This window comes from Colossoma macropomum, unplaced genomic scaffold, assembly GCF_904425465.1.
Source record: "Colossoma macropomum unplaced genomic scaffold, Colossoma_macropomum, whole genome shotgun sequence".
Lineage (NCBI taxonomy): Eukaryota > Metazoa > Chordata > Actinopteri > Characiformes > Serrasalmidae > Colossoma > Colossoma macropomum.
In genome coordinates, this window is record NW_023494791.1 from 42,491,800 (window position 1) to 42,519,018 (window position 27,219).

The 27,219-nt window shown below is 38.9% G+C and overlaps 1 protein-coding gene across 1 annotated transcript in view; it reads left to right on the top strand.

The window, feature by feature from the left end:
- The window catches only part of ldlrap1b (low density lipoprotein receptor adaptor protein 1b), a 74,788-nt gene extending 49,675 nt beyond the window's left edge, over positions 1 to 25,113 (top strand). The window contains exons 6-9 of the mRNA XM_036575109.1: positions 7,064 to 7,150; positions 10,597 to 10,724; positions 15,557 to 15,591; positions 23,880 to 25,113. Of these exons, the coding sequence (XP_036431002.1) occupies positions 7,064 to 7,150; positions 10,597 to 10,724; positions 15,557 to 15,591; positions 23,880 to 24,024 (395 nt within the window). The 3' untranslated portion in view covers positions 24,025 to 25,113. The remainder of the gene's footprint in view (positions 1 to 7,063; positions 7,151 to 10,596; positions 10,725 to 15,556; positions 15,592 to 23,879) is intronic.
- Positions 25,114 to 27,219: the final 2,106 nt, after the last annotated feature.

Sequence of the window (27,219 nt, forward strand, 5' to 3'; positions counted from 1 at the left end):
AATTCACCATCATTTTAATTATGTTTGTTACTACAGTTCGAAGTGTGTCCAGATGTAATAGTCAGGCTGAAGCATGTTGCTATAGAAGCCCCGGTTTTAGCCCTCTTGTTCAAATATAGCTTTTATGAGTCATGTAGACTGTAATGAATTAGAATTTTTCTTATCATGAAAAGCAGCAGTGAGGGCAACATGCAGGCCAAGCTGAGTTCAGTCCTAGCCAAACCACAAATATTAGAATGGATGATTAAAGAGCTTTTGGAGCTACAGACCTGTCTGAACGTGAGAAAGACCACCCTGGAAGGAGCGGCAGGTTCCCCTCCTCATCCACTGACACATCTAACCACGACAAACAGGTCTGAAGGTCTGAGCTCCCCAGTTTTAGCTTCGCCCTCACCAGAGTTAAGTGGTGCTCAATTAAGTATTAATATGCTTACAAATTTACCAACCAGGTATACCAGCCTCTTACTGTTGCAAATTTTGTTCTGAGCATTTTTCTCATCATCAGATAACGTAGAGCTGCACTATGTAAGATTTTTTACTCACAGGTTTAAAAAGAAGGTCCGGCTTGATATTTAGGACTAGAATGCAAAATCAACATTATACAGATGATATGATGGCAATAGTAGACAACACACTCGCATCCTCGGAAGATGTCCTTCACCAAGTGTTGACTGAGTTCTCTTTGAATACTCTGTGTTCATGCTGCCAATCCTCAGATTCATCCGCTTAGGGAAGATGGCTGAAGCACAACCCACATTACAAAAAAATACCTGCACATTACAAATTTCACATTTTCTTCAGAGAGTTCTCCAAATCTCTGAGTCTTACGTTGTACAGTTTTAAATTTCTCACACGTGATTTCTCAGGCATTTTTAGCTCCAGTGGCCACTTGGGAAGTGGTGCAGTTCGCTCTCAGGCGAGGATACGTGGATGTCTGAACTAAACCAGTTGTAATTTATTTAATTTTTTATATAATATTTTCCATATACTAATAATCTCTGTCCTTTTTAATGGCCTTTGCTGATAAAATGTGTTGTAGTTTAGACTACAATTTTTGTGGCTTGAAGAAAAGACGAAACTTCCAAATACTACAAATGTAGAATTCAATACCAATGTACTGAGCAAATACCCAAGTATTCAAATTATTTAGGCCGGCCCTACGCAACACCAAAAATGTATGGCTGGTATGTTCAGTTGCCATCTATTTTGGAAGCTTTCCAGATGTGTGTGAGCTGGTGTGACTCCACTCAGATTCCCTGCATTTACAGCATATAATGAACTAAAAGGGACAGATTGAAATTGAGTTTCTGAGCTGTGTGTGTATGTCTGTGATGCAGAAGCTTCATAACATTTCACACACTCCCCAGGATTCCCACAGGTCAAGGGAACATATAATTAACTGCATGTATGAGCACACGACGGTTCTGTGCGCAGCCTGCGGGTGTGTGGCATACATATGACGGAGTTTATACTCTGTACTGCATTTCCTTTCTACACTTTACAGACCACTTTGCAAATTTAGCAGAAAGATCAGAAACCTAAAGATGTTCCACCAGGATTTACCACAGTCCTTTGACAGTTCCCTTCAGGGAGAAATTGGCCTAGAAATGTAGAATATCACTGGTTATTTCTAGTTATTTTTCTGATTTCCTGGAGGATCTTTTTTAATCATTATCACAACAGTAGCATTTCCAATATGGCATAAGGCTTCATTAATATATACATGTACACATCAGAGTTGGGTGGTATAATGGTAATAAGATATAATGTGGTATTTGAACATGAATACAATATTTCAAGTACTAGAGGGGTCACTGATTGGTGGCGTGGGAGCTCACCGATAAGTGGCAGTGATTGCAAGAGGGGAAGTCAGAGCCAGGAAAACTTTGGCAGCAGCTAAGAGCTGCATGTACCATGGAACAGGTTAAATTTTGGCTTTGTCAACACTCAACATTAGTTTTTATCAGTTGCACTTCAGCAGAGCAGCAGTTAGTCAGAAACACCCGATACTGTGGTACATGGCACTGTTTGGGTCTGAAGTAGAGGTCTGCGCGGAACGGTTTTTTAAAACCCGCTCCTGCAAGATTTCATCCTGCTCCAACCTGTTCCCACAGAAATCAGAATTAGGTATCCTGCCTGCAGCCAAAACGTTTTGGTCCCCTCCTGCCCATGCAGTTGCCTGCTCATTTATTCCCAGCAAACAAAAAGCAGGAACTAAACCACAGAATGGTTATTTTTGTTATTTTGCTGAGCTCGGCAGCTGTGGCCATCAGATTGAAGGCTCTGCCGTCTCTGTGAGCTATGAGAATTTGAATGTTGTTCACGAGATCAGCTGCTTTGCAACTCTTTAGAATGACTTCATTCATTTTAGCTGTTTTACTGTTATAATTTTATGTTGTTTATATGATTTAGCGATTGCTGTACTTCATTTAGGCTATTCATTAATTTGTGGGATTTCTCTTCATGTGTGCTTCAGCCCACTTCCGCCTGCAGTGGGTTGGTTTTCTGCCCACAACACTGAAAATTAGTCCCGTGCCACAAGATATTGTGGTGGGTTCCATGGGCCCAGCGTGAATCCATGGGAGTACACACCGCTAGTCCGTAGCCTTCTTGCTAAGCTAACGTTTAGTTATCCGTTTGAGCTACAGTTAAAAACACCACAAAATGGGTTGAATTTCGCCTTTCTGTCTCTTTTAATGCCAAAAGCAAAAGAACCCCAACTAGAAGGGTAACCAAAATCACTGAGTACTTGGGTATGGTACGTTTCTGTTGGTAGTGGACATGACAAAATGCGTGATCGTGTTTTTTGTAATCTTGGCGTGCTGTAGAAAAACTGTGTAAGCTTTAAACCAGAAGCAATGAGGCATAGCCAGTAAAGCAAAGCTTAAACACAGGACCACCGTCCAAGTGGCGTGGTTGTGATGCAGTGCAGAAGCAGATTGGTTAGAACATCTGGTTAAAATTATTTTTTTTTTTACAGTGCTGTCATAGAAAAACAGCAACAGGAGCAACAATAAGTGGGATTTTGAGATTGTGGCGGAAATGTGACCAACACTTGGATTGGCATCTTACCATTGTGCTGTTGCAGTGACCATTGCAGCTATGTTTTCTACTACAGCAGGACCCATATAGCCTTGAACTGCCTAATCAAATGAACATCGATGGTGGTATTAAAAATGATATTGGAAGTTAAGTCATTAATATTTAATATATGGATGTCACTCAGTAATCATTCAGTTAATACTGTGTACAAATAAGAGTGTACTTACTTATTATATGTACTTCCTTATCGTTCAGCCTTGCTGGTTTTCTATTTCAGTCTAAATTGAGAGAGAGTGTATAAAGGACGAACGAAGGAGATGAACAGAGTGTCTCGGTGACGTTTTGACAGTATAGCTGACACCCAGGTAGACCCCTCGACAGATAGAGAGACAGGAAGAGAAAGTAAAGATAGAAATTGTGACAATATTGTTATCTTACATTGCACAGAGAGAGAGAGAAGCTGGGAGAGGAAAGAAATAAGAAGAACATGTCAGGCCCCAGTGACAGCTCACATTGATCCCTTTCTCATTGAGATGTTGATGGAAAGATTGTTTACTTGTCCTTTAACACATCTCACTGTTTTGCACTCTCATCTTTCTCTTTTATTCAAAGCCTTGGACGCGAGGCTTTGATACTGTTTAAAATTAGGTACATTTCCATTTAATAATTTAATTCCCAGGGAAATCAAGGCTGTAACCCGAGTCTTTTTTAAAATCGCATCACATTTTTAATATTCAAATTAATATTTTGAATTATGGATGTCTTCCGTTTCACCTTTTCCTTCCCTTTCACTTAGTTTGACTGCCTCCTGTCTCTTTTACATCTTTTTCTTGCAACTTTTTTGTTGTGATCATTTTTGTCCTTGTCGTATTTTTCCCTTTCTTTCTTCTGAGTGATAGTTCTGTGTGTCTCTTTCTACATACGCATATGAGCATGCGAGTGCATGTGTCTGTGTGACTGATGAAAAAATCAAAGGCAGTGATATTGCTTTTCAGGGCAAGTAAAAGTCTTAAAAGCTTGGCGTCTGCCTGGGCGCTAGTCTCTGTGGGAAGGAGTAGGACGATAAAAGAGATGATAGGGCTTGGATCACTTCTGCTTTTTGCATACACACACGCGCACACACACACACACACACACACACACACACACACACACACACACACATAGCACTGCCATCGTCAGTGTTTGGCTACTATTTCATGGCTGTCTTTGGCTTCAGTACTTAAAGATGAGAGAAAATGTAGCTGCCAGAAGCAATCTCAGGGGGCCAAGCACCACATGGAAAAGCCTCCATATTTAGAGAATACGGAATGATTTTGTCCACCTCGATGTTCATTCAGCGTATGCTGTGTTCACATAAAGTCTTTATTGATTTTCTAACTCATATACCTAGTGAGAGATTTTTTTCTTTGTGATCAGTGGAAGAATGAATGCGTAGGTGTGGAAAGATCTCACAGTACTTCCATGAGCAGTCCTGATTGGTTTTGGCTGTTGAAAGTTGAGAGCCAGCTGTCACTTAATCATACATTGATTGTTATCAATATAAGGCTAGGTAGTAAAAGGCTAAAAACTACAATCAAATACAATACAATAACTAAGAATTACCAGTAATAACTAACTAGAGCACTAAATAACAAGCTAAATGTGGTGAGACAATAAGTATGGAAAGAGCAAACTGCACCGATCCCTCACTCTAGGCATGTGTGGTTTCATATTTATGAGGGTGCATGAGCAGAGCTATCTCTTTACATGGCCCTGGGCACTAGTAGGGTGTCATCACGGGACGGTAACGTTGGTTGATAGACTTGCTTACTGTGACGTGTCTTCGGACTTTGGTACGAAGACACATCATCCGCAGAGTTGAACCAGAGGTGCAGAGGCTGAACTGACCACAATAAATGTTACGTTTACAGTTTGGTAAGATGTGTTCGAATTTCAAGCAAGGCTGGTGAATAGTATTATTACAGAACAATACATTTCAGCTATTAATGGAACAAAAGGTCTTAAGGGTAGTAACTTTTTAATAAATGGACACATTATGGCCGTAAATTCTGATCGATTGGCGTGTATTTATTTCAATAACATTTAATAATATCGACCATTTTTTTACTGTTTTTACCTCTTTTTGGTTTAAGCAGAATTAATAAACTAACAAAATTAGAACTTAATAAGTATACTCTGAAAAATTGGTCCTCAGTTAAACCTAAAATATGACTTCATGTGGTAACAAACAGTTGAAGTAGTTTTATTCAACTCAAAAAATTACATTGTTTGAAAGAATCGTTCATTCAAAGTATTTACTTAGGTTGAGTAAAACTAGTTAATTTACTTGTTACCACATGAAGTATTGTTTTCTATTCACAAGCCATTTTTGCAGCGTGAGGCCCCCATTTCAAGAACTGCAGCTTTAAAGGTCCTATATTTTTCTTATATTTTATTTTTTCCCTAACGTCCTCTTGTGTGTGTGGATTTATGGACCATTTTGCCAACCTCTATCTCTCAGAATGAAACAGACTGGCTTTTTACTGTGCTTTTAAGACCAGCATGTGTAAATGACATCTGTTTTGATTGTCTGTCCTGTATTGTGCCTCATTCAAAAAGCTTGGAATGAAACACAAACACTCCATATAGCTACAATATGACAAAAACCACAAAAACAATTAATTCAAAACTGTTTTCAGTTTGTTTCACATACATTTGCCGTGTTGGCAGGGGAGCAAATTATGTGTTTTGAAACATTTATTGTTAGTAACATTAGCATATTTGACTGAACTTCTACTTTAACCATTTCAGAGAGCAGGGGACGGAGAGGAGCCTGGAATTTTTGTATATGGCAGTATTTGTAAATGATAATTATGTAGCTTGTAAGTATGTGTGTGCGAAGTAGAGATTACCTCCTCCTGTGTGTCTCTGTCCCTCTCTCTCTTTCTCTCTCTCTCTCTCTGTTATAATGCCCTTAAGGCATGGTTAGATAGTTTGTTTGATGTCCCCTCTCTGTCAGTAATAGAGGCAGTAGATCCAGAGCTGTGCGCGTACGTGCGCACGCGTGTGTGTGTGTGTGTGTGTGTGTGTGTGTGTGTGTGTGTTGTGATAATTATGCGCACTCATCGAGCTCTGCCTTTGAACACACCTTTACACAGATACACACCCTGAAACCACAAGTTCCTGTTGTGAGCACATCTAGGTGTGCATATCACTGAATTTACACAGCAGTGGTTGTTGGTTTGTGAAATGTGGTTCAGAAGAAGATTCAAAGACTTTATTCAGGAAGAGACACACCAAGTTTTCGAGTCTAGTGGTGCGCCAAAATACATGCTTCTGTCGGTTAATTATAACTGCATGAACCACTAATCACAGCCGACTGTATTATTTAAAATTATGTCATGGTTCAAAATAGCTCTGGTCACTTGTAAGTGAATCAGCAGCTTTACTTTATTTAACTTTATTTTCCAGCAGCATGAGGTTACTGTACTGGACTGAACTGTGCTGTAAACTACTGTAAGAAATTTGAAAGTCATTGACAGAAACGTTAAGGCATGTTAACTACAGAGCACCGCACTCTTTATAAAAGCAGATAGGCCTGTAAGGCCTGTACGTAATCGTGTAATCGTAGTTATTTGAGATAAATCCAGTTATTTAAGCTGAGTGTAATCATTCATTAGATCATTTGTCAGTCATTATATTTCATAGTCATATTAAGTTACAACAAACAAAATGTGAATTGGGTGCACTGGGTTTGGGCAAAAAATATAAACAAAAGAAAACAGCAAATGCATTCATTAAGACATCATGGGATTTTAGGGCAGCACTGAGTAATGTTTGTTTATCTGTTAGCTGTGTAGCTTTGTGTGGTTGAGTGTGAATGTTTAGGAATTGGAGTCGAACCATTCATTGAAAATTTTAGGCGTCCAAATATTTTGCAGCATTTTTACAGCAGCTTTTTTTTCGTGTAAATATGGTTTTGATAAATCAGTTATTTAGCATTAATGTCACTCACTCTGTTCTCTTCTTTACCTCTCAGAGAAAGAGAAGCGAGTGAAGTCAGGTTCAGATGGAGGAGTAGCCAGCAACTCTCACGCAGAGAATTCAGACAGTCTGAAAGAAGGAGGTGAGTGTCTGTCTCTCTCTCGCTCTCTCTCTCTCTCTCGCTCTCTCTCCCCTTCTCTTTCTCTTTCAAGCTCTCTCTCTCTCTCTCTCTCTCATTTTCTCTCATTCCTATTTTTGCCGTTGCTCTGTCAAAGACTGATTCTTCTTTCTTTGGTCTTGTCTGTGGATTCTTTGTTCTGGCTGTGTTCATGTGTTATCCACCCTGATGTTTCTAAAGGAGACTGATTGTTTTGTGTGTGTGTGTGTGTGTGTGTGTGTGTGTGTGTGTGTGTGAGAGAGAGAGTATGTGTGAGAGTGTGTGTTTGAGAGAGAGAGTGTGTGAGTGCACATGCTTACAGGGCCAACACACTGATTCTGCTGATCACTGCCAGATTTACACAGATGCCATTTAAATCAGGCTTTGGATCAGCTTTTGTACGCAAACACAGCACCACCAACAACTGTTCAGAAAAGCACACAAATATCGCCTGACAAACCCTTCCTGCCACATCTGTCAGCGTGGAGTAAAGGTTTTAAATATTTGTCATGTCATGTGACCAGATGATCCATTACAAAAATGAGACAGAGAATGGTTGATAAACACAAACACAGAGACAGAATCAAGTCCTTAATTCAAGACAGCTGGAGGAAATAGACTCACCAAGCCCATCAGGAGCACCTCCTTGTTTCTACACTTAGAGTCCATTTTCTCAGCTCCACTTACCATATGGGTGCCCCTTGTAGTTCTCCAATTACAGACTGTAGTCCATCTTTTTCTCTACATACTTTACATAGCCCCCTTTTACCCTGTTTTTCAAGGGTCAGGACTCCCACAGGACCACCACAGAGCAGGTATTATTTGGGCGGTGGATCATTCACAGCACTGTAGTGACACTGACTTGGTGGTGGCGTGTTAGTATGTGTTGCGCTGGTACGAGTGGATCGCCAGCAGCTCTGCTGTGTCCGATCCACTCATACCTCGGGGTATGTTGGCTGGCGAGGGATCCACAGGTTGGATCTTTCGTTGCCATGGAAAAGAAGGACACATTTCTCGGCCACATATGAAGGAAACTTCGAAATAGGACAGTCTTGTCGCGCCGCTGTGATGGAATCGGCCTTCAAATGCAGCCTCCGAAGGATGCAGCCCCTGAATGGGGACAAAGCTTATATATCAGAAACAGTAGCAACTAATAGGCTACAGTCAGTAACTGTAAACCTAGAAAGTGTGACAAGCTGCAACTGATAAAAATAGTGCATGTATATATTGTCAGGGTCTCAAAAAAACTTGCAACTCATTGTAGTTGTACAACTTACAGTGGAAGCATTGTGAGGCTGGGCACAGTTTGGCCCTTGTAAGTGGTTCTCTTCTACATGAAACACAATACAGAGCACACAGAGACTGGCTTCCTCTGTGTCATACGAGAAGGATGACTTTGCAGTACTGAGTGTGTGTGTGTCCCATGAATGAGAGACATAGCCATCAGAAAGGTCATGAACATGAGCCATCGTCCTCACAAACACGTTTTCTCACTGTCCCAGAGAGCCACTGGTAATTGCTCTGCTTGTGAAAGAGGAGCTGCTGAATCTGACTCAGAGATGGACAGACGTTAATATGGAGGCGAGGGAGGGATCGAGTGCAGGATGCAACGCTAAAACAGACAAATGTGATGGTTGTTTACTTTGACTGTCATCCACACTGAGCTGAACCGCAGATGATAAGCGAAACTAGACCAAATCCTCATATTCACCAAGTTTGTATGAAATAATTTGACATCAGCTACTGAGGGTTTGGGTTAAAGATTGTGCTTATGCATGTGCGCAACGAAAGCTGGCTCTAGCTAAAGGTTAAAGTAAAGATAGGTTGTCACAACACCAGGATCTTGACTTTGATACCGATAACCAAGTGTAGCATCGCAATTCTCTATTTCATAATGATACTATGGCTAAGAAATGTAGGCACTTATCATCATCTGTACGCACAGTGTTTAGTGACGTTTGGTATAAAGCTGACAAACGCAGAAAAACAGAAAGTTCTGTCGCTTTTTCATCTAAACAAAACATCATTTGTTGAACAATTCAGTACGCAACTGTACATGGCCTCATTCAGCATGTTCTGGAGGGAAGACTAACAGTTAGGTGAAAACATTTGTGAGATTATAATATTCATTACATTGTGTTTAACCCACAGAATCACATTTTTGGGTTGTTTGCATGGTATATAAATAATTAGTAATTGTAATTGACAAATACCAAAAGTCTGTGCAATATTAACCCAGGATTCTAAGAGGTAAAACAAATAAAAAATAGTATATGCGTTATATTGATTGTTTCTATGAGCATAACATCACACATGTTACTGAATACAATTTATGCTATGCTAAGGGACAATTTCTGCCTATTGGAGTCTAATTAACATGTTCAGCTTGGTTTTCCAGTAGACAAAATACAACTTTAACATAGTGTTAGTGCATTTAAATAGAATTGCAACCGTTGAAAGTTGGGAATATTTGTTTCCCAGGTTGTAGTTAGGCCTGCATGATTCTTGATTTAAATATTTGCCTTACATTGATATAATTATGAGTTTTCGCCTAGCGTAACTTGCGGGCATGCAGTTGGGTTCATAATGGCTGTTCAGAAATCAAGTGTAACAAATGTTTTAAGTCATTAAAATTATGAATAAATTGCTTTTTAAATAAAATGTATGCAATTAAAATAAAATTACTAATAAAATATGAACAGAGTCCAGACAAAATATCTTGAAACCAGCTGCTTCTGCAGCAAAATGTTGTTAGATAGCCTGGCTTGGTGCTCATTCTTGCCTAGTCATTTGCTCACGTTTAGGATGCTGGAGATTCTCCATAAGGGGGAGCTATTAGGTAACTTGTGTCCATAAATGAAAGTGAAGAAACTGACAGGAACCCACACCAGCAGGATCTCATGAAAGCCTATGTATTGCAGGCATTTTTTAAGATGATTGGTCAAAGACAATCAGGGAAGTGGTGGTTTGGATTTATGCTTTGTTTCGAGTGTTTTGCTTGATGCTGTCGTTTATTCTAATAGCAATAAGAGGCAAATCAAGGTTGTGATATTAATACAACTAATTATATGATGCTGAAGTGCTGTAGCTGTTATATTAAAATGATGTTTGGATACATCATACAACACTGCTAAAGTTGATTGGATCTGCAACGGTGAAGTGCTTCTCACCTTTCTGTTGCCTAATGCTTCATTACTCATTCATAAGTTTACTGAATAAAAGCTAAACATTAGTGAAACACTACAAAAGCTCACACATGGGTATGTGTCTGTGCAATAGCAAGTAAATATCAGTGTGAGAGTGGAAAGGGAAGTATGGGTTTCGTAATAAACGTCTGCATAACAAATGCCGTGTGAAATGTATTTTCCTGCTTTTGTAGAGATTGTTAATGTTGATTTTGTGTGTGTATTCTTTGTGTGTGTTGTGTGTAGAGGTGGCTACAGGAAACCTGCTGAACTTGGAGGAAGGAGCTATAATGGCGATGGTACACTCAGGATGTGAAGACACCCACACACACACAGCACAGAGCATCAGCACAGAAAACAACAACACAGTATGGGTAAGCACACCTCAGCCAAAGAAAAGATGTTGGATAAATGCTAGTGAGACACTGAAAGTTTGGCCGTTAAAAAATAAACTTTAATGAAAATGATAAACAATGTTTAAATAAATGCTATCCTGCTCTGGCACAGATGCGTTTGAGCAGCAGCACATCAACAATGAATAAGTCAGTTCTGTGGAGCCATTTCACAGTTTCTATGAGGGACATTAGACAAGTGATTCATGCCAAGTATCAAGAGGGAATACAGCACCCAGGAGCTTCCCTCCCCTAAAAACCAACTGTTCTATGTTGTCAAGGACATTTGACTTTATGGCACGTATCATAATTTTAGTAATTTTTTATAGAAACTGTTTTTTACTTATTGCCATTTTTTGTTTGTTGGTTCCACTTTTTGGCCTAAATTTTGGTTTCAGCCAAGAATTGTCATTTCGCTGCATCACTAATATATACTGCTGTTAAATACATCAATGAATATGTTTTTGTTTTGATATTCTAATGAATGACGAGTCATTAAAATCTTCAAAGCCAAATGCATCCAGGACCAGATGGCATTTTAAAGCTTTGAAACTTTCATAGTGTTTTTGTGTTCTGACATTGACACTCGCATCTTAAATTTGATTTAGGCAAACGTAATCAGATTCTGTTCTGATACAGGTGAGAATAATCTCATAATAATCTAAATAATGTACAGGGTCTGTTCTCAAAACCTGTCCTCAGGGCCTCCCAGATGGTCCATATTTTCAGAGTGAATAGGGACAGGGCAGAAATGGGGACCAGCTTGAGAACAACTAATGTAGAGCATTTTAAACTGATGAACACACTTGTTAAATCGATACTTGTTTTTTAGAAAAATAAAATGGCTCCAAAGTAGTTGCAGCTCAAAGCTGTTATGTGAAGTGTTTTTTGTTCAAAAACACACTTTGCTACAGATGAATCCGTGACTACATGAGGAAACACACAAAGTACTAATTTACTGATTTTTGCTGGTGTTTTTATTCTTGTAAAGCTGGAAAGGTTTCTGCGTGAGAAATCTGCTGGTCTTTAATGACCAATCTGTGTAGGTTGCTCCTATATTAATATGTAATTTGGGGTATTCCTGTGGGAGTGACAAATGTGGATGGAGGGTGTGGAAACAGTAGGTGGGGACAGACTAATCATGCGAACAGATTCATTTGCATGTCATCTGCAATTTACTGTGGGTGTCATGGCTTAATAGCTGTAATTACTTCATCTTTATTTAATGCCCGTTATGTGGATATAATCCGACAGTAATATGTGTAAATTGTAGTTGCTGTGTAAATAGAAAAATGTTGTATACATTGTAAATGTAAGCCTAATCTCTGGAGTATTCCTTTTAATAAGTAATAATTAATAGAAAATGTGGGTATGCAGTTCATATGGTTTAATTTGCTCAGTAGACTCACTATTGACTAGTAAAGTAAACAGCTTGCGTTCCCCTTACAGGAAGTGTATTGTGAGCCTACACAGCTGGTTATATTTTCAGGTTAATTAATGATCACCTGTGGTTCAGCACACCTCACATGGCATCAGTACACTGCAGTGAATTATGGGCAGATCTGTATAAATTATTTGTGCAGCTTGAGACTCATCATATGAGAGATTCACTGATGCATTGATGAAGGTTAATTTCATGTTCAGCACGCTCTGTTCTTTCATTTCTTTTGTCTAACCCATCATTTGACCCATCCCCCTTGCCCATGTTTGTTTGTGCTCATAAGCACAAAGCCTAAAATCACACACCATATATAAATTGAGTTTTTGTTATTATTACTGCAACCTATAATTTATCACCCTGTTTTTAAGCCACTGTCTCTTACTGGGTCACTGACTGACAGTGACCAATGATGCCCCTTCTTTAAAGTGACATCATTGCTAGCATAGTCGTACCCTAAATGTAGAGCTAACGAGAATATATTCATCAGACCACATTATGGGCCTTACAGAAACAACAAAAGCATTTCACAATAATGGATGCAAGTTGCTAATTATACATTATTGTTATCAGCCCAGAAATTCTTTCAGTATATACCTATGTGCTGTACGTGAATTAGGTCATTTGGAAAAGTCTCTTTTCTTACTAAGGATACAGTGATGCAAGAGGCCATGAAACAAACCCATTACTGTATGATCTACAGGTCTTTCTGCTCTGCTCGATCATTAGCTGTCTCTGGGATCGCCTGTAATGGCACTGTGCAATCTCATTCATTACTCCTTGAACAATGCTGTATTCAAAGCATCTGACTTTATCAGAGAACAAGGGAGAGCACCGTCCCTCAACCCCCCTGCTGTAATATAGGCTTGGCTGGACAAATAACGCAGATTAAATTAGTTACCTCCAGCAGCCGTTAAAATGTTATCATTAGAAGCTTAGGAGGTTTCCTCTAGGTGAAACTGAAAAAAACATTTTGGTGTTTGCTGGAGAAATGGCAGCAGGTTAAACGGCCAAGGCAGTCAAGACTGAGCCTGTCATAAGAACACTGGGCAGGTGTGGGTGTGTGTGCACATGTGTACTATGAGAGTTTTTTTTTGTTGTTGTTGTTGTTGTTATTCTTCCCTTAGCAGTAAAGAAACTACCTGTAGGGGTGAAACAATATGCAGATTTTATGATACATTATCTTATAGGTTTTGTGCCACAGTAAGATTTTAATGCAAGTTAAAAAAAGTACATTCATTTTTATTTTTAATATAAATAATTTGAATTTACAAATTGAACTTCAAATAAGACAAATACAATAAATAAGTGTAAGTGGGTCTGGGTGCACTGTGAGATTTTGTTGTTCTTTTGTAGTAGTCTCATTAGGTATACACATGGATTTTTTTTAATGCAACACTGGAAACCATTCCAATTTATATCATTTATGCATTGTGTATTTTTGTGTTGTTCCTTCTTATTTCATTATTTTGTTATTAGTTCATTAAAAAAAATATATGATCTGGAGCACAATAATATATAATACATCATTTATATGAATACATTTCCTGTCCACACAAAAATAGTAATAATAATAATTTAGGCATTTACACCACCCAAAGTCGGTGGTATGAACATCCAAACATATACATAGATTAAATAAACCATTAAAAAATGTAGTTTAGTTATATAAAATTCCAAATAAGATAGTCTGGTATGATTTCATGTTTAAAACATTAAAAAATCAGAACATGTTGGCACATATGACAGCTTTAAAAGTACTCAACTTATTGAAAAACTTTTGGCCTTAAATTCTGATGTCCTCAAATGTCACCTGGCATGACTTTAAGAAAGTGGGCAGAAGTTCTTCATAAAGAAGAAGTGACTTCCATGGTACAATGCCAAGGTCAGTTGGTCCTGAAAAAATTGTCATTGTTAAGTCATGGTTACTCTGGTTCACTTTACCACGTGGTGTGAACACAGGAAGACCGTAAAAATGTGTTATTCCAAATCTGTTTCTAAAAAAGTTGGCACACTGTGCAAATGTAAATAAAAACAGAACACTATGATGTGCAAATCCTTTAAATCCATCCTAAACCCCATATAATTGAAAAAAGTTTGAAGGCAACACATCAGATAATTTCAGAAATTGTATTGTTTTTTGAAAAAATATTTGCCCATTTTGAATTTGATTCCAGCAACAAGTTGGGACAGGGTCAACAAAAGACTGGTAAAGTTGTGTAATGCTAAACAAACACCTGGTGGAACATCTCACAACTAATTAGGTAAATTGGCAACAGGTCAGTAACATGATTGGGTATAAAAGAGCATCCCAGAGACGCTGAGTCATTCAGAAGTAAAGATGCGGAGAGCTTCACCACTCTGTGAAAGACTGCCCAAGCAAATAGTGCAACGATTTAAGAATAACATTTCTCAACATAAAATAGCAAAGAACTTGGGGATTTCATCATCTAAAGTACATCATATCGTTAAAAGAATAAAAGAATCTGAAGAAATCTCTGTATGCAAGGGACAAGACCAAAACCATGTTGGAAGGCAGTACTGCATTAAAAACGGGCATGATTTAGTTGTTGAAATTATTGCAGGCGCTCAGGAACACTTCTGAAAGCAATTGTCTGAGAGTACATTTCATTGTTGGATCCACAAATGCAAGTTAAAACTCCATGCAAAGAAGAAAGCATATATAAACAGGATCCATATGACAAAGCAGACCCTGAACTGTTGAGCAGCTTAAATCCATTATCAAAAAATAACAGGAAAGCATTTTACTTTCAGAACAGCAGTCGGTCTCCTCAGTTCTCAAACGTTTACAGAGTGTCGTTAAAAGAAGAGTTGATGCAACACAGTAGTAGACATGCCCCCATCCCAACTTTTGAAATGTGGTGCTGGTATCAAATTCAAAATGGGCGTATATTTTTCAAAAAACAAAAAGATTTCTCAGTTTCAAAATCGAATATGTTGCCCTTGTACTGTTTTCAATTAAATACAGGATTTAAATGATTTGCACAGCGTCCCAACTTTTTTGAAAACGGGGCTGTATAATTATTTGAAAACAAATGTATGTAAAAAGGACAAAGTTCAAAGGCAAACGTTTACACAGGTGTCTAAGTACAGACACTTGTTTCATACTTTCAGTAATGGCAAATGATTAAAAAAATAATATTTTTAATTAAGTTGTGGTTGCACCACCTGACATCTTGTTTAAAAATGAATTTATACCATTGTTAAGATGATGAAACACATTGAATAGATTCTTGCAGATAGCAAAATGCACATCATGTTTTTTTCCATCATGTTCTTTTGCAGTATATTTATCATGTGTACATATTTCATTCAGTTGTTTCCATCTGTTTGTTCTTTTATGTGTGTCTTGCAGGAGCTTGACGATGGGCTGGATGAAGCTTTCTCAAGGTCAGTGTTTGACAAATTTTAAATTGTTCTTCTGTATAGATATAATTACACCGTGCTGTTTAAAATTACAGGCCATGCTTCAGGACAAAAGGTGGTAATCAGTGGTAATAACATGTTTTGTCATTTGCTTAATGTCTTGCTTCTACTGTTTCGTTTTGAAAGAAAAAAATGTTTCTGCGTTTGACTTACAAGCGTGGCTGCAAAATTACGCCAAGTTGTGGCTTTTTTGCTCACAGTGCTTTTGTTCACAGTTGCAGCCTTTGGCCCCAATTTCACAATTTTCAATGGTAATCTTCTACGGTTAGACAGAAGTGCACAGGTCACAGGTGACACCTGCAGAAGCCTGGCTTGATTGTCATATCGATTCATACTCAAATATTTAAATAGATTCATATTTGCAGCATCAACTCACTTTTTGCAGAAATATTTATTTTGAGTATCATTGTGACACATTGATGTCATGCTAATGTCACTTATCCTGCATTTGTTGTTAGTGAGCCACACTTTTTACCATAAAGTTGCCAAAAAGTCTTCTTAGAGCAGTGCAGCAAAAGAACTACTGTTGATTCCCTAAAAACCTTTAAATGGATGGTTGTTTAATGGACCGTTTATGTAAATGAGATGCACTTTCGGGAAAACGTTTTTGACCATTTTCGGCTTTTGTTGGCCAAAATTTTAGTGCATCTCTAGGAAACCACTATCAACGATCAAAACTAGACCTCTGAGGGCATCCTATCAGAGTAAGCTGGGCGGTGGGGGGGGGGTGCTTATGCTATGCATGCACCCATGCTCAAATGATTGGAGGAAATAATACATTTGTAAGTTGTTTATCTTGAGCCAAGCCAGATAAGCCAGATCTGTGCAGGGGTGGCGTCAAACCTCCAAAAGTGGTGGGGCAAAACATATTTCAAAAAAACAAAAAGCAAAAAGTGACGCAGTGCAATTAGGCCACTGACTAAAATTGCTAATGGTCGCTGATGCTTGGCCAAAAATTAGATCCATAATCCATTATCAAACGCATATCATTACTGCTTGTCTTTTATTATTTACAGCAGCTTGCAGTGCAGGAACAAGTGCTTGCATCCCTGCAAACTTCTGATCAATAAACAAACACTTACGCGTCTGATCCAAAGAGTGAAATGTTAAAACAGCAGATTGTGCAGACAGTACAGAGAACATGTGCAGTGGGAAAAAATGGTGTTGAATTCCATCGTGAATTAGTGCGGTTCAGCTGTTTGGTGCCACCTGAATTTGGGTGGAGTCGTATGTCAAAACCAAAAAAAAGTTGAACAGGTTCGCACCAACCAAGGCATGTCTGAAAACGCCTCCCAGCTGAAATAGAGATTCTTATTGGCTCTGCCACTCAGTTTTACTCTGTCTGTTCAGGCTGAACAGCTCTTCATGCAGTTTAGGGAATGTGGAGGTTTTTATGTGTGCGTCCTGAACTCAAAAAGTGGTGGGGCGTCGCCACAGTGCTTTGAAAAGTGGTGGGGCGAATGTCCGCTCTTCACTATGGTTCCGGCGGCCCTGGATCTGTGTATAATATAATTAAAGCAACATAGAATTATTTTACACATTTTTAACGTAAAAAAATATGGAAAATCGAATTGAATCTTGACCTCAGAATTGAAAACCGTATCAAACCTGAAAATATGTGCATTTTTACGCCCCTGGGGTGCAGGCACATAAGCTGTGTGCATGGTGCAAACACGAACATATTAACATATATGAGCATACATATGAACACTTGATTTTTGCTGAATCAAAAATGTTATTAGAATATAGAATTATTTATACATTTTGACAAAAACTGAATGTGCTTCGTTGAGTGGGATTTTCACCAGTGTCCTATAAAGCTTATCCAACCTCACAACAGTAACCTCCAAGCATGTAAGAATACAACGTATCGCACTGTATCATATTGCATCATATTATATCATATCCTATGATCGTATTTTGACTAGCATCTTAGCTGGTGGCTAATCAGGACACTGTAGAGCACAACATTTGTTTGAAATATCGTACTTTTGTAATGTTGGACATTCTAATAAACTTAACATTCTTTGGATTCTCCTTATGCTGTATTGAAAAATGTATCAAATCAGAGGCATTTCGTCTTGGGAGTGTATTGAACTCGTTTTTGTTCAAGCGAGACCAGTCCAGCCCATCGGGTCAAACCTTTGTTAAAATCTTTACCGTGTCCCTCTGTCCCTATTCAAGGTCTGTTTCCATCGTACATTTGTCCAAAGTGTCAGTCTCTCGGTATCAGAGCAGGTACCCTGAGCCTGAAGCCTGTGAGAGCAGATCTTTTGGGACTGGGTAAGAGGGAATCTCCATTAGACTACATCTCATCACTTCTCGAACTTGCAGGGTCATTCTCGGACATTTCGCATGTTTTTTTGCTTTAGCTGCTGCCACTACGGAGGGTGAATATGAAATGTGCCAAGTTCTGTTGCCATGGTGCTGCAGAGCGTGTGCTGGAGGCTGTTGCTTCGAAACAAGTAACCAGTAATGCACTCCTTAAATGGCATTTAGTCCTCAGGCGCACAGTAATTAGTGTTTTGAAATGATTACTTTTTGTGTGAGGTTGTAAACAATTGTGGACAGCAGTTAAAAAGATAGAAACGAGGGTAATCCTTCACACACATGTAAACACACACACACACACACACACACACACACACACAAACATCCCCCCCGAGGGTGTCAGACTGCACCCTTGAGGTGCTGTCTTAAAGCAGCAGGGGTTCGTCTCAGCTCCTTTCTGCACTGATTGTTCATATGTGTGCAGTAATTAAAGGCAGTGGCTCAGTAATTAAACACTGTTTTTTTTTGTTTTTTTTATCTCTGTGGTGATTAATGAGGATTCATCCTCCGAATGAAGAAGAGCTGGTCAGAGCTCGGCCCAGCAAAGCTTTGTGTCACTAGAGAACAACTGGGGACATTTTAATACTAAAGAAAGCTTTCGCAGTTTTCAGTGATGGGTTGTCTTGACTGCGTTTAAAACTAGCACACTATTAATGATTTCAATAATGCTGTATGTAGGAGGGGCACCAAAATTGACCAGAGATGCCGTTTTTATGTTCTTTACCTAAAAAAATTCCAACATTGCTGTGCTTCCTGTAAATGTCTCTGGACCTTATAGATTTTTAACTGTAATCTGTAGTCAGGGCCATGCCTTATGTATGGTGGCCATTATTCATCAAAGTAAAGAAGAACGCAGATTTGACTACTTTTAATGATGTACGACCTGCTCTACATCTCATTCATGAAGCTTTCGCCAGCATGGAGGTTTGAGCACAAATGATGGATCTGCTTCAGTGTGAAATCAGTTTACCAGCACATATCATTTACATATCATTTACATGAAGCACGTTCTGATTTATGCAGATGTTTGGTAGGGATCCAATAAAAAGATATCATTTAGCAGGTCGTGAGCCAATGCCTGTGCTTGTAGGTGGAGTTTGAAATCAGACAGTGAGTGCACGAAGGGCCTGGGTTCGATTCCCAGCTAGGCAACCAAGGTCCTTTCTGTGTGGAGTTTGCATGTTCTCCCCGTGTTTGTTTGCGTGGGTTTCCTCCGGGTGCTCTGGTTTCCTCCCACAGTCCACAGACATGCAGTCAGGCCAATTGGATATGCTAAATTTCCCCTAGGTGTGAATGTATATGTCTGTCTGTCCGCCCTGCAATGGACTGGTGACCTGTCGAGGGTGTTTCCTGCCTTTCGCCCAGTGACCACTGGGATAGGCTACAGCTCCCCCCGCGACCCAGAAGGATAAGCGGCTTAGAAAGTGTGTGTGTGTGTGTGTGTGCGTGTGTGTGTGTGTGATTGCAGTAAATAAGATGTTTCTCCACTAGCTGTGCTTTGTATTTTTTTGGTACAGTGTCATTAGTATAAATACAAGAAATGGTCGACCTAATATTCTATTTTTATTAAATTATTGGTATTAGAGATTATATTGATAATAGTTTTGGTTAGTAAACCATTTTAGGTTGTTAAACCATTGCGATCCATTTCACACACACTCCTGCCAAACCTGAGATTGATTGTACAGACACCCCAAAGATGAAAATGATGGATAACAAAACTGTCAGTGACATTTGCATGTACATGAGTAAGGGCCAGTATGTGTATACGATATTTCATGACAGACATATTTATGACACTTTATATGGGATGATTGCCATGTTTTGTGCTTAAAAGGAAGCAGGACGCCTCTTAGGGGCCAGGCAAAGACATTTGATTGACACAAGTAAACACGAGACAGCGATTTGAGACATCATTGAAAGACAATTGATACATATTTTTTTCATGTATACAGTGTGGTAATGTGTGTAATGTTGCACAGAAAACAGCCCAACTTGCTTTTCCTCCTCATCAGAAGAGTGATCCTTGATCATTTGACAAACCACAGCTGACCAATCAATGACCAATCAATATATTGATTGGTCAGATGTGGTTGACAAATGGTGCTCAGTACAGAAGTTGATGTTTTTTTCTGAGTTGTGTGCACAGCTTAATAATGCAAAGCACATTGCGCAGACTGAGTGCTTTTCAGTTGCATTGCTTATTGTTTCATAAGCAACGTGCCTGAGAAAGAGAAGCATCTATTGTGTGTTGCAAGTTTCAGTTGTGTTGGCTTGTATCATAGCTCATAAACCTTTCCCTAGAACAATTAAACATCTCTGCGTTTAATTAAAACACCATCCTCAAACTGCTTTATCCAGCGGCTTTAACAAAAATGTTCTACCACTGCATGTTTTGTGCATATTTTTTTACAAGCTGTCTGTATTTTATGCTTGGCCATACTTATGTGTAAAAAAAATGATATATATATATAAATAAATCAGCCCCAAATCAGCCCCCTTTTACAGTTTGGTACATGCAGTCCCCATATAAATTTTAGAAAGGCTCTCTTGCGTGACTCTGTTTGATCATAAGTGAAACCACACAGCACTTTGGACCTTTTCAGTCAGCCAGCCCACTTACTGACCTCCAGTAAACTTTTAGCATGAGTGGAATGATGTAGCCATTAAAGAGGGACCAAACTGCTGGTATGTACAGTGCTGAAGGTCTGAGGAAAGGACAGCTTACGCCATCTGGTGGCCAGAAGAATATTGTTTAATCAAAGAAAGTTTCGAGGTTTTATATATTTTAATATATCTGAAACAACCTGCTGATATTTTGAAAAACGTTCCATCACGTTGACTTTCTCCCCCCTGATGTTTCTCTCTGCAGCCGCAGTTTGGATAGTTTTGAGTCGTACTCAGGTAAAGAAGCATCGTTAAGTGTGTAGTGCCTGACATCTAGAGCATCCCATTAATATCCATCCAGTTCCATCGTCCATGGTGTAACCATCCTGCAGTGACGCCGATGCGCAGAATCCTTCCATTTTCTCTCATTGTGTTCATGTAGTGGCTTAGAACCCTGTTCAATTACGAAGTTACCTTATACATTTTTATGCTTTGTTTGCTTCAAAAGCAGAGACTTAAAAGAAGCTGGAAATGGTTCAGGGTTCTTCGCCTCTTTAGATGTAGTGCTCATTCCTGTATGTTCATACATCTTGTTCCAGTTTCCTTACGTTTACTTTTTTGTCTTGTCTTCAGCCGTCTGTCGCCCACTATTGCTACATCAGTGAGTGCATTGCCATGACGGTGAGCCACTGTGGCGAGGATAGTGTAGTGATATTCTTCTGTGTTGTGTTGTGTTGTGTTTTCTTCTTTTGTGTCTTCAGCAGCTGATGAATAAACGTGCCACTGGTGTACTCAACAAATTTGAATTCCTTTCGAGTTGGTAGAGTTTCAGCCAACAGTGCTGTGGACAGTGATCTTTTTAATTAAAAAGATGTAGATGTGTATACATATGCAGTACTATGCAAAAGTTTAGGCATCTGAAAAAATAATATATCCAGTGCCAGTTCAGTAAGCATTTAGAATATCGCTGTTGTGGAAACAAAACGTCATATCTCCAAAATGGTAACTTTACAGGAGAAGGAAAAAAACCTACTTCACTTTTAATGTAAATCAATGGACCCAGACATTTTTCCAAGTCATTTTGGGCCATTTTGTTTGTCCATTTATCATGAAATTTAAACACAATGTAAAAAGAAACAGGCATTTACACATTACGTCAAAAACTGAAAAACGACAAAAATGGAGATACGAGGTTTTGTTACGACAGCAGCGATAAATACAAATAACATTAGCAAAGTAAGTAGTTATTTTAATGTATGTCAATATGTTGGTTTGACCATTTCCAAATCTCTCCTTGTGGCAGCCCAGTGTTGTTTGCCGCTGTCATCCAATGCCTCATTTGGCTTAATCAGTCCTTCGTTAAGTTAAACCATGTATGCAGGCGATGAATTTGAAAGTAACTGTGCGAAAGCTGAGGGCACCAAGCCTGTGTTGTTCTAACGACGTCATAACATCTCAACTACTTTTTGGAAAAGAAGTTCTTGTCACTTTTTACTGTGTTTATGTTTATTTGTCTACAGTATTATTTCAATATTATATAGAGTTTACTGCCATTATAAATACTTAAAAAAATTGCTTAGGTGCCTTAAGACTTTTGCATAGAACTTGTACATCACAATTGTTTTTCCTTAGGGTGGGTGTGACTATCAAAATAAACAACAAACCAGTCAATTATAATTATTCCTACAAAGATTAAGTGCAGCAGCAGCATTTAAATGTTTCAGTTGTGATGTTCATGAATGTTCAGGAAGGGAAGGGATACTCCAGCGTTTTTCAACCTAATCTGTGTCTGCCTTATGTGCGATTATTTTGATACGTCATTATGCTGCATTTCCCTGTAGCTGGCATGAACTGAATATATATTTGAAATATGTGACTTTTTGACAAATTTGAAACTACAGCTGTTGCATTCTAAGAATAAAGATCTTGGGATGAGACCGGTCTGAGAGAATGTCTTAGCAAAGTTCCTCTTATTAAACGTTTGCCCATCTTTTGAACTCCAGAGCAGTATAAAAGCAGTTCCAGTTACTTTCACTTTCCCTAAGGTTTTTTCTATTTTTATAAGTAGTTTTAATATCCATGCACAATCAGGCAGTATCATGTGAAAACCCACTCTACTGCGTTAGTAATGTATTACCACAAATTCTTCTCTCTCTCCTCTTGAAAAACAGTCCCATCTCCGAAAGAAAGAATTGGACAGATTAACAGGTTCTCAGGTCAGGACCCCCACAGAGCAGGTACTATTTGGGTGGTGGATCATTCTCAGCACTGCAGTAACACTGACATGGTGGTGGTGTGTTAGTGTGTGTTGTGCTGGTACGAGTGGATCAGACACAGCAGTGGTGCTGGAGTTTTTAAACACTGTGTCCACTCACTGTCCACTCTATTGGACACTCCTACCTTGTCAGTCCACTTTGTAGGTGTAAAATCAGAGACGATAGCTCATCTGCTGCTGCACAGTTTGTGTTGGTCATCCTGTAGTCCTTCTTCAGTGGTCACAGGACGCTGTTGGCTGGATATTTTTGGTTGGTGGACTATTCTCAGTCCAGCAGTGACACTGAGGTGTTTAAAAACTCCAGCAGCACTGCTGTGTCTGATCCACTCACACCAGCACAACACACACTAATACACAGTGTCAGTGTTACTGCAGTGCTGAGAATGATCCACCACCCAAATAATACCTGCTCTGTGGGGGTCCTGTGGGGGTCCTGACCACTGAAGAACGGGTTGAAAAGGCGCTAATAAAGTACGCAGAGAAACAGATGGACTACAGTCTGTAATTGTAGAACTACAAAGTGCACCTATATAGTAAGTGGAGCTGATAAAATGGACAATGAGGATAGAAACAGCACAAGCTTTTTCAAGCCAATTCACTTAACCTCTTCTTTGTAATAAAACATGCAGTTGGTCAGTGTTCTTTAAATACTGATAATATCCATGTATATTTTGATGTAATTTGATGGAAATTATTGCGATTGTGATAAATATTATGTTGCCCACTCTTACCGGTTTGTTTTGGGTCATCAGCTTTTTGATAAACAGACACTACAGGTAGAATTACATGGAGATTAGGCTGTAAAAACACTGGATTGTCCCATTAAGCGCTGGAAATTTAACAGAACCTGTTTGAACATACTGTACATTCATTATACATTCGTAATGCAACACGAGACATCAGATTTTCAATATGGTAAATTTCAGGCTGTATTTAAAATGTTAAATGCTATGCATGCTGCCCCTATTCTTTGCTGGAGAACCTTTGATTTAGCCTGGTTTGTTTAATTGATCATTCTCTGTTTGTTTGGGCCCCACAGACTCGCTGAGTGTCGCGCTAACCCCCAGGTCCTGGACATTGGGCTAAACCCTCAGGACTACAACGCTGAAGAGTGCCTGTCGCCTGGCAACTGGGACAAAGTGGATGCAGAGGCAGCTGACGCTGAGGACACTTTTGGCTTCTGAGAACAAGATGGGTTAGTTAACGAATCTGAACGAACAGATAAATAGAAGAAAAGGGAAGGAGGATGGTCCTCTCGCTGGTGCTTGGAGATGCAACTGGGTGAAGAAGCTGAGGAGATGCTGCAAAGCCAGTCTTAACACACAAACTGCATCCAGTACTCAGACCAAAGCAATACAGAATAAATGACAAATGTCTTTTGGTTTTCCCTTTGAGTGCGACACTATATGTCCAAAAGTCTCCAGACACCCTTCTAATTAGTTAATTTGACTATTTTAAGGTGCTTGTATACAGCTTGTATAATCTCCATAGAAAAGCACTATCAATACAATGGGCTGCTTTGGAGCTGCTGCACATGAGCCTAAGGTCACCATGCCCACTGGCAAGCACTGACTATAGGGGTATAAAGCTCTTGAGCATTGGAAACTGCGCTCTCTGGACTGATGGAGCTCCATCCAATAACTGAAAGATAAATTGGAGTGGCTGATGGCTCTTGTGGCTGAATGCAATCAAACCCTCACAGCAGTGTTCCAGTGTAAAGCCTTCCCGGATGAGTAGAGGCTGCTGTCGGGGGGCAATCTCAATATTAATACTCTTGGCTTCAGAAGAAGCATTGGTTCAGCAAGTGTCAACAAACTTTTGGACATTTAGTGCTATTTTAAGTTAGACATTTTCTGTTACAGTCTGTAGGTTGTTTTTTGTTTCTTCTCATATTTGTATTAAGTGTGTCTCTATTAAAGGGGAATTTTCACAATATCTGCAAGTTTCAATGGGTTAAGATGTAAAGTTTTTCAGAGTGGTTTTAAAAAAAGTGCAGTTCTAGAGAAAATTGCAGATTCAGGTGGTGATAGGGAACCAAACATCGAAGCATTTAGTAGAAGTGTTATGAATACATTACATGATCTCTGAAACAGATTTACAGTAGTTTTGAAATAAGGTTTTGGCTTAAAATATATTTAAAATATATGCGATATGAACATTTATGTGCAGAGTGTCATAAGGCAAAATAGTACCCAAAGAAATTGTGTTTTTTTGCAGATTTACCACTATTTTACAGTCATCATTACATATAAACACTCAGAAGACACGTGAAGGTGCACTGGTGGTTTTGGATAGTAAATAAAATGGCGATATTTGTGTTGTAGACATTGTGACCCCTGGTTCCTATCACCACCACTATAAATACATCTGAGTCTGTAAATCTCTCTTCAAATGAGCCATTTCACATCAGACCACTCTGAATGACTTGTGGAATTCCTCTTTGATGTATATCAAATGTGTGTATAGTATCTGCATATATGACAAGAACTGTATTATATGAGATTGTGTTTGTTTTTTGTTTGGTTGTTTTTTCTTTTTTTTTTTTTAGATACAGGTTGGCTTTGCAATTTTGTCTATGCAGTATAACACTGTGTAATATTCTCTCTTAGAGAGGTCAGCACAACCCTGGTCGTTGCTTAAGGTTTTAAGGTATCTGTGTGCTGAGTGTGTAGGTGTTTGACGTGTACACAGCCTGGGTTTGATTTTTCTCTTCTAGGCTACTAAACTGGTCAATCTGTTTTAACGTTCCTGCTTCTGACATGCCGAAAGGAGGGACTGCAGTGAAAAGTCGGGTGAAAGAAATGAATGAACAGGATAAGTGAATTGTGCTTGTATGACAGGGTGATTTTTTTTTATTATTATTATTATTATTATTATTATTGCTTTTTAGCTTGGCGGTTTTTACAATACAGACGAGCTCGCACACACTTTCAGCCAAGCTGCAGCCTCCCGCCAATGACCAAAAAACGTGCGGATGTGCGGCGAGAGTTTATATCAAAGACGATCTTATTTTTTCTATTAAAAATGTATTTTTGCACTCCCGAGAGTCTTTCAAAGCACATGATTTAATTTCAGGGAAATAATTCTCACAACTAATTATACGCATTTTCTGTAATCACTACAGTTTATTCAAGGTTTTTTTTTTTTTTGTATAACAAAGACGTGTTGTGGTTTGGTCATTTTCAGCTCATGACATAATAAATGTACACCCTTTGATATCAGCTAGTATTTGAAGCATATGGGGGACACGCCTATAACTGTGTAACTTTCCCATTACTTTGTATTGGTTTGAAACGTTTACTCATGCTAGTGTGACCATGAACACCAATAAGCAGTTACTGATGTTTTACCTGCTTTGTTACACAGTTTTTGTCCCAGGGGGATGTTCCACAAAGCAAGATGTCTCAGTTAGCCAGACAACTTAAGCCCGAAGATGAGGACGGTCCAGTGGGAATGTCCTACAGCTCTTTTCCTATTGGACAGGCTTGACTCTGAGCTTAAGTTATCTGGCTAAACTGAGAACTCCTGCTCTGTGGAAAACTCCCAGGTCTGATGTTTGGGGTTTGGGCGAGATGGTTTCACCCAAACTCACCTCTCAGTGTTACCCTTTGGATTGTTTTGTTTTGTTACATCTTTTGCATTCATTTCAGAGCTCATGAGGTTTTTTTGACTGCATCATGTATTTCCCTTTTGAATTAAAGAACGTAACCTATGAGTGCATTGAACTTATTGTGAAGATTTGGTGCTACAGAATAACCAAACAGTCCAACCAGGAATTCTTCTTGAATTGGGATTTTTCACAATTTCTGCATAAACAAAGAAATGGTTATGAATCCCTGCCTGTACATCTGAGACATTGTTTTATGATAGTTTTAAGAAGGTTTTAACCTAAAACAGGTTTTTTTTTTATCCGTTCGTGGTGGAGAGGTCCGTTCAGTGTGTTGTAAAACAAAACAGTCCCCAAGAAAAACTTTTTTTTTTTGTTCAGATTTACCACTGTTTTACCATTTACAGCAGTATATGTAACAATAACAACTCAGAAGACACGTGTAGGTTCACTAGTCGTTTTGGGTATCAAATACAATGGCTGTGTTTGTGTTGTAGAGATCATGACACACCCTGGTTCCTATCACCACCACTGTACAGAAATCAGAGTCGGGGGCATTTTACTACAATTAACCATTTCACCACAAAATGTTGTGAAAAACTTTGCATCTTAACAATTGAATCATGTAGAAATTTTGAAATATCAGTGGAATTCCCCTTTAAGAAGACTGCAACCTCCATGTACAGCTGCAATCAAATGTCTGATACATTGTTCCGTGATGGTTTTGTGATAACATTTTGTGTGTTTATCCACTTATTTTAATCCATTCATG